Consider the following 13,572-nt stretch of genomic DNA (forward strand, 5'->3'; position numbering starts at 1 on the left):
TCATTTAAAGGGAAGAGTGGGGAATAAGGGTTCTGAATGCAGTAGAGCACTGGGAGATTGGCATGGTTAGGGAAGCCAGGGAGGAGAGGGTTTGGGGAGACATTTAAGAGCAGAGGTCATGAGCACAGTTGCTATGGTGATAGATGCCCATGGCATAAGCTCATCAGCCTTGGCAATCACAAGGTGGTCAGTGATGCTGAGCAGAGTAGAGATGTTGGAGAGCATTCTTTTCTTCCTGCCACTGTTGCGTGCTTTGCATGTCACCATCGACATCGCACCTTCTGGTTGACAAGAGACAAAGTGGCACTCCGCCTCCTGCCTATCTTACCTAAAAATGAACAGGGGCTATGAATAGTAATTGTCACACTACGAGAGTCATTTATAACGTGATTATTTTGTTCTGCCCATAAGAGTTTCCTGCCTTGAGGGAACTTCTCTGGATAAATCCCTTAGTAATTGTAAATATATTAATAGTTACGTTGTCTTGTGGGACCATTACTTTTTTTTTTTTCTTTTTTAGAAAGAGTTCCTGTTGGTGTAGCTAGCACAGAAGTACATTGAATGAACGTTCACTTAGTTTTAAAACCTGCTGACAGATAAAATTAATATTGCCTTTGTGTAAATAATAATTTTATCTAATGGACTTCATTTATTTTTATGATCCCTCCAGGCAATCTGGAACTAAACAAGGAGAAAAAGGCAAAAGTCTAATAACAATTCCCTTTGAAGAGAGATATAAAATAAGGTCAGTGGAGCTGAACCATTATTGAAATGTATAAAATAGTTTAATGTTTGCTTTTCCCCATTTTATACCATGAGGTCATTTTATACAGCCATAAAATTCCATCTCATCTCAGATATGGTGAAAATCTGTGAGTAAGAAAGTCAGTTTCTTGCTCAGCTACCTGAAGGTGCCATGCAGAAGGGGTTCCGTATTTGAGGGCGGTCAGGGTTTTCATTAAGACATTCCTAAAAATGTTGCACTAATTCATTTGTGTACAACACTTTTGGCTGAAATTTGGCAGTCATGGTACATGGGTTAAAACAATGTAAAGAGGATTCAATTTTTATAAAAATGTACCTAAAAATTGAAGATGCAATATGCCTGGTGAACATCCTTATTTCCTTTATAGACTCAGTACCGTAATAAGAAAACTTTAATTTTGCTTTATTTCCCAAAGAATACAATGTTTGGTTATTGTTTTTGGAGAAGAACAGAGGAATCTATTTTCTTGGACACTTTGCATTAAGTTTATTGTTTTATTACTTCTTCACTTAATGGCATTTCCTCCTCAGTACCTAGAATGTCTGATGTTATGAGGAAAGACCCCAAATTCATTCAACAGGTTCCTTCCAGCCCTGAATACACCCCATGGGCTTGGATGGCCCCTGACCTTTATTCCCCCTTCTTGAACTTGAACCCTTTAGAAGTCACAGCTTCTTCTTCCATTCAGAGGGATTCCTCCTTTTCCTGTGGCTCATAAGATTTGCTCTTACTTCTAGGATAACTGGGTATTTATCAAAAGGTGGATTTTGAGTCGCTTGATTACTCACACCTGTGAGCTGGAAGTGCCCGGACTGTGCTCTCTTCACTTTGCGCCTGTGTCACCGGGCTCTCCCTTGCCCACAGGTGTCATCCTTCAATGACTGGCTGGATTAGTGACGACCCCTGTTTCCAGACCATGGGTTCATCTGTTATGCTTTAGTCTCGAGACAGAACTGTGTTTCTGGGTGTGATTTGAGTCATTTGAACTTGTGGCCCTGTGTGTGGTCTCCCCAGTGTGAGCAGGAAGGTAAGGGCACCAGGCAAAGGGCCAGGGGGTTTTGCTCCTATTGAACGTGGCCTGCCCCTGTTTGCTCCTTCTTACCTTAACCTGTAAGATCTGTTCAGTCCATCTGAGCTTTTGCTTTCTCTGCTGCAAAGTGATGAGATGACTTCAAGTGTCCCTTCCATCTCTCAAATTCATGAGTTTTTGAGACACTTCCCATATCCCGTGTGCCAAGGGACTGAATAAACTGCCTGATGAGGGTGCTTGCTCTGTGGCGAGGGGTGGGTGAGCTCTCCATGCTAAATAAGACATCAGTTATGTGGTTTCTGATTCATTCAGACAGCCAGTTCAGCTTGTTGGAACGTCTAACTTGGGGCTGTCACTATGTGCTCAGCCCATAGCTTGTTTGTGATAAAAAAAGAGAGAAGTCAAAATTTAGAAACCTAGAAGGTTATGACTTTCCATAGACCCCTTGATGAGGAGGTAGAGACTGTTCATGATTCATCAGGGTTTACCGCAGGGGATCTGCCACCTTGGCCGGAGTAGGCGGCTGCTGTGTGTACAGAAGGTGGAGGCCAGCCCTGACCGTGGGTAGTGGGAGCCTCAGGACACATGTGGGGCCGAGGCATCAGTGGATATGCAGATGCTTGTGCAAGGCTTACCGGAAGGACCGTGGCTGGGTTGCTGGAGGGGCCAAAGGGAAGCCTTGGTGCTGCCAGCGGTGGCGGTGGAATTGGGAGGAGATGCGTCATTGGTGAAAGGGCAAGGGGTTGTCTTGGGAAAGCAGCGGGAAGATCTTGCGAGGGTTTCAGTGGGGCTGGGCTGTTTACCTGGCAGCTGCTGATGGTGCAACAGCCTCCAGGATGCCACGTTTGGCTGTGCCAGGGTGTGCAGGTGTAAGGCTCTGTGGTCTGTTCCAAGGGTAGGCTGGTTTCTTCAGTGGTTCTGCTGCTTTTGCTTTGGGCTGGGGCTTTAGTCCCTGGGGGAGCGGCTCACCTGATCCCATGGAGAGGGCCACGAGATGCTTGGAAAGATGAGGGTAACACAGACCTTTCGGAAGGGCTGGCCATCCCCGTCTTCCAAACGCTGTCATGTTTCCGATGGTACCAAAGACCATAACTTTTTACAATTAAGATGCACATGCAGAGCGTCTTCCCAAGGGTCGTTGTGCTCCTGCGAGGGTGGAGCTCAGCCTGCTGGTCCTCTCCAAGCCTCTCATTCGTCAGTTCTCTCACCTGGCTTCATCTTCTCAGAGATGGTGGTCCTGAAGCCATCAGGTAGGAGCTGGGCTGGCAGGGTTTCTACAGGTTCTCAACACCAGTGAACCTGGCTACTTCTAACCTAAGACTCAGAAGAAAACCAGCCGCTGCTGAAAAGAGGTACATGAAGCTTATTTTGGATCTGTTTTTACTAATAACTAGTGAGACTTTTGTTCCCAAAGCAAAACTTCTTGTGTAGCTTTCATTCTTTTGATTTTTCTTCTGACAGCGGTAATTTTTTTTTTTTTTAACTAAAAGCAACAGTTATTTTCTGTTCCCCAAAGCCTATTCATTTGCAGTGTGGGTGTGAATGGGAAATGTTATTTATTGCACAAACACACATATACAGAGTTTTGCTTCTTTAGATCGAGCTTATAGAGGGCTCCTCCCTCCCGCATCAGGAAACTGAAAAGAAGGCTTGAGGCATTTTGAAGAAGCTGCAACGAAAATGATTTGATTGCACAGCCCAAACAGGCTCTCTGTAATAAATCTTCCTATTGACAAAATCACTTGCTTAGTGTCAACTCACCAAACATACTTTTAATTTTCCAGAGATAATAGGATGGAATTCGAACAACTTTTCCTGAAATTGATCCTTTGAAAATTCTTTCCTCATGTATTTCCCCAATGGAGCTAAATAGTTATATTTAAAGTGACTTTCATTTTTCTTGAAATTTTCCGGAAATGATTCAATACAAATTCACTTGGATGATTTTATAAGCATATTTTGAAGTAATCTTTCTTTTTTTTTTTTCATTTCATACATGATATTATACATGTTTCAATGCCATTCTCCCAAATCTCCCCACCCTCTCCCTCTCCCACAGAGCCTCTTTCAAGTGATGATAGATTCTTTTATTTCTAAAGAGGGAGAGGTGTTTTGACACATTCAAATCAGAGATTATCAACCAGGACAATTTGATAAAGTCTGGAGGCAATTTTCAATGGCACAGACAGTGAGTGGGACACTACTGGTTACTGGGTGGTAGTGGGTAGAGAGAGGCCGGGGTGGTGCCAAATGCACAGAACAGCTCCCAGAACAAAGAACTGCCTGGATCTAAATATCAGTATGTCCGAGAAGGAGCACTGAACTTGCTGACATAAAGATGCTTCTCCCCACCCCATGGTAGTCCACTAAGAAGCAAAAGTCCAGGATGGAAGGACCTGATGTTTATATCTGAGCCCACTTAGAGTAAAAGGCCATTCAAGGAGTTAGTTTTGATGGTAGGATGCTCAGAAAACCCTGATCTAAATGACGACTCTGCATGTCCCTCCCTGGCACCTTACCAGGATGACTGTTTATAGTGCCTTTATTTTAGGGAAAAAAAGGTAACATGTTATAGTCTGAAAATTATAAACTTCTAAAAATCACCTGTTCTCATTAAATGTGCTTCCCTTAGCCTAACACGGCAAACCTGTAATTTCATCTCCTCCCCATCAAACCACGGGTCTCTCCCATTTTAACTGCTCTTTTCACTTGACACGGCATTTCCTTCTCTAATCATCACTTCCAAAATCCCAGGGAGGGGACAGATCGGGCATTTGTGTTACTTTTCTTCACCTTTCCTTCGGGAGGCAGCGACGTCAGGACTGAGACAGGAATGCATGGCTGTCGTGAACGTGAGACAGTCGCAGTTGGCGGTTGTCTGTGTGGCTTGTTCCACATAACAGAGTGGGTTCTGGGTTGCCTTGGATCTGACACACGAAAAGCGATCTGCAAGAGAAAGAATTTGCTTTTAGCCTTAAGGGGACGTGAGCTCAGTCTCAGAGGTCGAGGTGGCCGTGTTCCCATCCATCTCCGTGATGGATGCTGTTCAGAGGGAGTTGGTGTGTCCGAAATACAGCTCTGGGCGCCTGGTGGGTGCTGGGCGTGGATGTCAGTGCTTGCTGTCCTGCCTGTCACAAAGCCAGCTAGCGCTTGTTGAGCTACAGTGTTACTTTCATTAGCTTTCCTATATATTTTTTTAATCATCACCATTTTTTTTTGATGTGGGGCAGTGATAATCTAGCTGCAACCTTTCCCGAGAGGGTTGGTGAGGGTGCTCTGCATCTCCTTGCTCTGAACAGAACAGAATTACACCCGAACACCTCTGACAGGTGTTATTCTTTTTAAAAATTTAATTTCTTATTTTGTATTGGAGTAGAGTTGGGTAAAGAATCTGCCTGCCAATGCAGGTGACGTGGGTTCGATCCCTGGTTGGAAAGATGCTCTGAAGAAGGAAATGGCAACCCACTCCAGTATTCTTGCCTGGAGAATTCCTTGGACAGAGGAGCCTGGAGGGCTAGTCCGTGGGGTTGCAAAAGAGTCTGACACAACCTAGTGACTAAACAAACAACAGCAAAGGATGGATTTATAATGTTGTGTTAGTTTCATGTGCATAACACAGTAATTTATTTCTAGATATACATACATTCATTCTTTTTCAGATTATTTTCCCATGTAAGTTATTACAGAATATCGAGTAGAGTTTGCTGTGCTGTACAGTAAGCAGGTCCTTTTTGATTATCTGTTTTATATATAATAGTGCCTTTGTGTTAATCCCAAACTCCTATTAAGATACGTCATTTGGTGAAACGTCATAAGCCTCAGGTCACAGGGACCCCAGGATTCCCTGTGGGTCCCTGTATTCACCTCTAAGCTGGCATTCTAGAGGAGTCTCCAGTTTTGCAGACTGTGACCCCACTTCCAAGGGTGAAATTAATCATACTTTTAATTTTATAATCCACTATAACCATGCTTTTAATTTTATAATCCCTTTGATTCTTTTCATAACCACCTTTTCTGCTGCTGCTGCTGCTAAGTCGCTTCAGTTGAGTCTGACTCTGTGCGACCCCATAGACGGCAGCCCACCAGGATCCCCCGTCCCTGGGATTCTCCAGGCAAGAACACCGGAGTGGGTTGCCATTTCCTTCTCCAATGCATGAACGTGAAAAGTGAAAGGGAAGTCGCTCAGTCATGTCCGACTCTTCGCGACTCCATGGACTGCAGCCCACCAGGCTCCTCCGTCCATGGGATTTTCCAGGCAAGAGTACTGGAGTGGGGTGCCATTGCCTTCTTGGAACCACCCTCTCTACTGGAACCATAATCCTTTGGCACCTCTGTTTTTCTGGGTCTTATTCTACCTCTCCTTCTTGAATCTACATTCTCATCTCTGCACCCCACTCCTCAGTGACTGGGACTCCATTGTCCGTGACAATGTGCTGTCTCTGGGCAGGGGCCATGGCCCCACTGGATGGAGGTGCCTCTGGACCCCAGTTTTTCTCTGCATTCCTTCCTCCACCTTTCTTGCTCACAGACTCTCCCTCCCATGGACACCATTCTCTTGCCTCTTCATGATTTGCAGCCCCTTCATCTGTTTCTCTGTCTAATTTGCACATTTCTAACCCCGGGAACATTGAGTCAACAGGAATCAGAAGGTGGAGACTGTGAAAGACGACGTACCCTCCACTTCATGCTTTCTCCATCTTTATATCTCATATATTGAGATATCATCTCTGTCTCATCACTATCTTGATATCTTACTGTATATTTATGAACACACCCCCTTTTTAAAGATGAAGCCCCTTTCTTCCTTTCATAACCACCCTCTCTTTGCTCCCCTGATGGCTTAACTGGTAAAGAATCTGCCTGCAATGTGGGAGACCTGGGTTCGATCCCTGGGTTTGGAAGATCCCCTGGAGAAGGGACAGGCTACCCACTCCAGTATTCTTTGGCTTCCCCTGTGGCTCAGCTGGTAAAGAATTCACTTGCAGTGCAGGAGATCTGGGTTCAATCGCTGGGTTGGGAAGATCCGCTGGAGAAGGTAATGGCTACTCACTCCAGTATTCTGGCCTGGAGAATCCCATGGACTGTACAGTCCCTTACCATATATTCATGAACACACCCTGTTTTTAAAGATGAAACCCTTTTCTTCTTTTTCACAAGCACCTCCTCTTCTGGAACCTTAGTCCTTTGTCACCTGTTTTTCTGGGTCTTATACTACCTCTCCCTCTAAAATCTGCATTCTCGTCTCCACTCCCCACTCCTCAGAAAAGGAGACATACTTAATGATAATTTTTTTCTGTATCCTAAAATTTTCAGAACTTTGATCTCTTAGTGCTTATCTGACTTCATCGAATTTTCTGGGGTCACCTAACATTCAAGGTACCACACATATCCTGTCCCTCTTTTGCTTCATCCATTTCCTTCTTGGCTCCTTGCGTCATGGATTCTGTCTCCTGTTTTTCTGAAACTGACTCCAAAATTGACCACTGACTGTTCTTTGACTAAATACAGCCAGCGGTCTTCACTCTGCCTCATCAGGGTACAGCTGATGAGGTTTTAAAGTGTGTTATATCTGTCCTCCCAGCAGCTTAATTTGGCCCCCGTGGTGCTATATTTGTGAGATGCTCTGTGTTTCTTCTGTTGTTTTTGTGTGGTTACTTTTCTTTAACAACTTCTAAATAAATACTTCTCTTTAGCCAATTTTTCCCTGTCTCATGTTTCATGAGTCTGAACCACACCCATGATTTTAACCATTCTAAATATTATATGCTGTCTCTGATTCTTTTTTTTTTTTCTTTTCTGAGCATCCGCCATGGATTTTCCACAGTCTGCTGCATTTCCTTAAATGTTCTCTTAGCATCTTAAACCCAACACGCACCAAACCAAATGATCATATCCTCCTCTAAAACGTCTTCTGTTGTTTTTCATATTTGGAAAAAAAAATGGCCTTACTGTCCTCAAAGGGACTTACATCCTTTGAGTCCGTCTGTGCTTTTTGCTTTCTGTTCCTCCACATTTAACAGATTGGAACAATGGCCATTTATGAGGAAGTTGGGCCAGGCTCCACTAACTGATGCCTGTGCCCTTGGGATACTTACTGGAGTCACTCAGTGGGTTTCATTCACGTGTCAGGCATCTTGGTGGGGCTGACCGGGAACCCGGACTATGTGGGAGATGATGCTAGGAGGACCTGTATGTGGTCTCTCTGGCTTGGCGGTTTCAGGGGCATTAAACTTCTGACCCCATGTCTCAGTGCCCCAGAGGATGTGATCAAAGAGACAGGAAGTGGAAACTGCCAGTCTTTAAGGGTGAGAGCTTGGAAGCTGGGGTGTCATCACTTCTATTATATTCCGCCAAGCAGAGCAGTCAGAGAGCCAACCCAGATTCAGGGTTGCAGGGAAGGGACGCAGATCCAGCTTTCAGTGGGAGGCAGGTTGAAGAATCTATGACATCTTTAATTTTCTGGACTTCCCCTTACCCATTACATGGCGTGTTTACTGGGTTTGCCTTAATTTCTGTTGACACTGAAGCCCCCTGAAATCACAGATCCACTTATTCCTCTTCTGGACAATTGCCATAGCTTCAATTTAACTTCTCCACTTTTATGTTCTTTTTTATCCAATTTCCTGTCTGCACTCTGGAGAGAGTGATCTTGTTAACATTACTTCTAATGTTAATATACTGTGGTAGGTTATTGTTATGAAAATAGAGACCTCAGAACTTAGTATCATTCACCTTCCAAATCTTAACCCAACCTGCTCTCTAAGCTGCTTCTCCCTTCTCCCCTCTACATCCTCTGGGGTCCAGATCAAGTATAGTAAACTGTTCCCAGCACGTATAGCCTGATCCTTCCTCTTACCCCATCCAGTGCGTCTTTTCATCCTCTTCTGGATTACTTCCGGAAATCTCTGTCTGTTGAAATCCTCTTTATCCTCTACAATTAAACTCAAATATGAAGTCCTCCTTGGGCCCATCCTTGATTCCCCTAAATAGCAGCGTGCTCTCTCCCCTAACTCTCACAGCACCCCAGCTTCTTTTTATGGTTTTCCAACAGCTTGGATTATCGTTATTTTTATAAGCCTATCTTATTTTAAAGCTTATTAATCTTTTAAATTATGCATGCTGTTTAAAGTCTCTCAGCTCCCAGCGCAGTAATTTCATTTCACCCAGTAGGTGCTCCGCTTAGGTTTTATTTGATTCACACTTGAGCGCTAGCCAGAAAGTTTGCAGCCAGGTCACCAGTAAGTTTCAAAGGATAAACTCACTCACTGTGGATGCGTTTTAAGAGCTGGGGGCATGATGTTAATCAGGTTATTAGGAAAGGGCAATGCTCATGGCCCTATTTAATAGGGGCTTTTGTATTTTGAAAAGGGAAGGGGAGGAATTCAGAGGGCTTCCACATACAGGTCTGTGTCTGCACAGGGAGGTAAGAATGGTGTTCCAAGGGAAAAACCAAACGATGATCAAAAGTCTTAAAGTGCATTGTTCAGGGGTGACGATGACAACTCGACAGAGCTTAAGCGTGAATATTTTCCCTTTTATAATGGATGGGTTATCTCATAAAGTCATTGGGAGGAACAGAGGTCTGGATTCAGAGATATATATATATATAGAAGCTAAGTCGCTTCAGTTGTGTCCAACTCTGTGACTCCATGGACTGTAGCCCACCAGGCACCTCCGTCCATGGGATGCTCCAGGCAAGAATACTGGAGTGGGGTGCTATTTCCTTCTCCAGGGGATCTTCCCGACCCAGGGATGGAAGCCGTGTCTCTTATGTCTCCTGCTTTGACAGGTGGGTTCTTTACCACTAGCACCACCCGGGAAGCCTGTGTGTATTTATATATATATATACATTTCTGAAATATCTTCCAGAAAAAGGGATGTTTTTCTAAGTACTCCAAGTCTCTCTCTTTTTTTAACTAGAGTGCTGAGGCTTTACCAAAAGGCCAACTACTGAAAACCTGAGCCCATGTTCATGAACTTGTTCTCTTCTGTGTGTTTTAGGCACTTTCCACACATGACGGGACCACGAGCTTCTGGTTAGACAAGTGCCCGGAGCTGACGGTCTCCTGCCCATCATGAAGGGACCCTGCGTCATCGCGTGGCTGTTCTCAAGCCTGGGGTGGTGGAGACTCGCCCAGCTAGAGACAGATGCGTCTCTGTGCCAGAGAGCAGAGCACCCAGTCATTTCCTATAAAGGTGAGAGTCAGGCACGCTCGCATTGCAAAGGCACCGTTGAAGTGCAAGTCTCATGCTTAGGATAGCAGCAGTTATCACTCTGTTATTCTGTGACTTTAGTTTAAAATCAGAGCAAAAATACGAAATCCCCCATCGCGAATATTTTGTATTTTGAAACTGAGAAGAATTCAAGCTCAGAATTATCACAGATAGAAAATCCCATCGTTGAGGCCACATTTACTTGACAGGTGCTGTCAGCCCCCTAGGCATGTGAACCAGGGGAGAAAAATGTGGCCCATAGAAATAACAACATACCAAGCAAAACAAAAAAATTCTTCACTTCAGCATTTCTCAACAAAGCCCGAGTCCTTTCACACAGCGTACGCCTTTGTCTTTACCTGGCATTGCATGGCAGACAGAATTCTTTTGCTGTCTCAAATATCTCCACAGATCTGCAGGGTCAACTGATTACTATGTGTACATGTTCTTTTATTATTTAATTCATCAAAAGTTTTTAGAGTTCTTTACCCCTCCACACTTATCGGCATTCAAGATGAAAAGTAAACTAGTCTTTGTGTCTGTCTTCAAGGAAATCACACTTATATCATGAAGCCAAGTATGATCAGACATTGTATTTTAATAATTCATCCACTAGTTTTTTATTTTTTACTATTTTGTAACTTGTGTATCACAAAAATTTTGAAATACATACAAAATTAGAATCTGTTCTAAAGTCTAAGGAACACTCAACCCTTGGATTTGTTCATTCATGGCCCGTCTTTTTTCTTTTAAATCCTCACCCATGCTCCACCCACGTTCACCAAATTATTTTGAAACGAATTCAAGAAATCATATAATTTTGTCATGACAGTTCAGTTCTTGAATATCAAAGATGAGGAATTCATACTACCGTTATCACACCAGAACAATCAAAAGCCCAAACATAAACCAACGCCATAAAACTAGCAAGCGTCACGGGAGTGCTGTGAGACCCCTGATGGCCTCAGGAGTGCTCGCTCCCTGCTTTGTTAACGGTTGTGTTGAGGCAGGAATGGAATGCCGTTCGTACACTGCGGCTGGTTGGTGTATCTCTCGAGTCTCCTCGTCTCTCGCTGTGTTGTGTTGTTTTTGTTGCTCCACTTGCACGTTCATTTTTAAAGAAACCTAGGTTCACTGTCCTGGAGAGTTTCCACAGTGCTTCCCATTGGTGTCATTGAGATGTTCTTCTGTCCCCAATGCTTCTCTAAACTAGGAGTGATGATGAGAGGCCACTCGGATTCAGGTATGCAGCTTTTTGTCTCTACTGTGTCATGGATGGTGCCCTGTCCTTCACCGGGCTATGAAATACTCAGTCACTGATGGTCATTCATTCATTCATCTAAATCTGCTGACTCATTCATGGGTGCAAAACTAGGAGTCTTACCTTTTCCTACTCTTCCTTCACTTAATGGCTAAGTTACTTGTACATAAAGTAACTTTCACTCCTTAACGATTTGAATTTCCTAAGGGTGCATCTGACATAGGAAAGGCAGAGTGGATGCTTATTTTTCTTTCCTGTGCCATTTTTTATACAGTCCAGTTAGTTGGTTCTCTAACATTATCCAAAGGGGACAAATAAAATGTTCTGTTTGCTTTTTTTAGAGTTATTTTTAATATACGGATTTCAATATTTGATATATTTCAATTAATTGCAGCGTTTATTCTTGTAGATGGTGCAATGATCACATTTCAAGCTTAGGGGCGGGGACGCTCCTGAGGTTGCCTCCTGAGTTTTTCTGAGACAACTCGAGTGGCCTTTGATGGCTTCGTTATTCTCTGGGATAACAAGGTGCCTTTCACTCCTCTTATCCATTTCCTTCCATTGACCTGAGAAGCAGTCATTTTTATGTGACTGGAGCATAGGAGTGGCCAAAGTGAGGTCTTGTCAGTGTGCAGAGCTAAGGAAAGCGTTCTCCACAGCACACTTTGGTTCTGGGTGCTTCTAGTTCATCTCGAGGACTCTAGGGATCTCTTCTGGACCTCTTCCACCCTATGTCTCTGTCTTTCTCTGCTGTGCACAGACTCCTGTCTCTGCAGGTCAGTGTAATTATTCCTCTGTCTTTTCCTGCAATACACACTCAGTTGTTTCAGAATAATGGCTGTGTGCAACTCTAGTCCTTGTTGACTACAGAAAACCCTTTCGTGTGATTTTTCTTTTATAGTCATCAGGGTGTGAATTGCACTAGATAATTGAAGCCAAATTACTGCTTTGAAATTGAAGGAATTTCAGTTTGTATGGTTGGGCCATCAACTCGAAACATAGTTAATTTCACTTTTGGTTTTTGAGATTTTTCAAAATTGACATAATTCTGTAATATTTTAAAGCCCAATTAAAGAGGGTGTTTGGAGAAACTGACTTCACTCTGTTTTCCTTACCTTGTTCCTCCTTTCTCCTTTTAGCTCACCTTTTACTTAGAGTTTATGATTTTTGTTTCTTTTTTAATATAAATAAAGTTCCACACACACACATATACATGTACAAATATATTCATACCCTCTTTTCTTAAAAAGTAGCATGTATACAAAAAATTCTCTCTATCGAGCATTTTTTCACATCAGGATATGCCCTGGAGTCCATGCCTCAGTAACATGGATTTATGTCACTTCTCATAGTCACATGGCTCTCATCTATGGAATGAGCTCCAGTCTATTCAACAACTCCTTACTGGGGGACGTGATCATTATAGTGTTACAATGCACAGTACCTCCTGGAATAGTCTTTTGGTATTTTTTGCAAGTGTGCTATTGGTAGAGATGCCTGGAATTGGGATTGCTGGGTCAAAGGGTGAATGCACCTGTGGTTTTGCTAGGTCTTGCCTGATTCCCTTTCATGAGGGTTGTGCCATCTTACATTCTCCTTGCTCTTGGTATCAGTGTTTGTTTCCTACCAACCTTTCCAGTGGAGCACACTGTTAGGCTTTGGCTTTTGGGACAACCCCAGAGTTCATCAAAGTCTTCCCAGGTGGCTCAGTGGTAAAGAACCTGCTTACCAACGCAAGAGACATGGCTTCAGTCCCTGGGTCGGGAAGATCCCCTGGAGGAGGAAATGGCAATCCACTCCAGTATTCTGCCTGGAAAATTCCACGGACAGAGAAGCATAGCAGAGACTACAGTCCACAGGGTCACAATAAGTCAGATGTGACTGAGCTACTGAGTACACGTGCGTGCATAGTGCATCAGTGGCAGTCAGCATACTTTCAAACTGCATTTTTAAAAGGACCTGTGGACACAGTGGGGGAGAGAGGGTAGGAAGAATTGAGGAAACAACATTGACATATATACTCTTCACGCATGCTAAGTTGCTTCAGCCGTGTCAGACTCTGAGTGCTCCCCCCGCCTCAGGCCCTTATGTCCATGGGATACCAAGAGCAGGTTGCTATGCCCTCTTCCAGGGCACCTTCCTGACCCAGGGATTGAACCTGCCTGCCATCTCCTGCATTGGGAGGCAGGTTCTTTACCACTAGTGCCACCTGGGAAGCCCTGTATACTCATGTGTGAAATAGGTAAGTAGTGGTAAGCTGCATTATAACAGGGAGCCCAGCCTGGTGTCTTGTGATGACCT

At 43.8% G+C, this 13,572-nt stretch overlaps 1 protein-coding gene across 2 annotated transcripts in view; it reads left to right on the plus strand.

The window, feature by feature from the left end:
- SEMA5A (sema domain, seven thrombospondin repeats (type 1 and type 1-like), transmembrane domain (TM) and short cytoplasmic domain, (semaphorin) 5A) overlaps positions 1-13,572 on the plus strand; it is a 559,453-nt gene that overhangs the window by 187,297 nt on the left and 358,584 nt on the right. Inside the window, exons 1-2 of one of the 2 annotated variants that reach the window (XM_010847536.1) lie at positions 664-745; positions 9,798-9,992. In XM_010847536.1, coding sequence (XP_010845838.1) covers positions 9,872-9,992 — 121 coding nt within the window. In that variant the 5' untranslated portion in view covers positions 664-745; positions 9,798-9,871. Of the gene's footprint in view, positions 1-663; positions 746-9,797; positions 9,993-13,572 lie in introns of those variants that run through there. The other variant, XM_010847535.1, reaches the window with a different exon arrangement.

This window comes from Bison bison, unplaced genomic scaffold (genome assembly GCF_000754665.1).
Source record: "Bison bison bison isolate TAMUID 2011002044 unplaced genomic scaffold, Bison_UMD1.0 scf7180017864250, whole genome shotgun sequence".
Classification (NCBI taxonomy): Eukaryota; Metazoa; Chordata; class Mammalia; order Artiodactyla; family Bovidae; genus Bison; species Bison bison.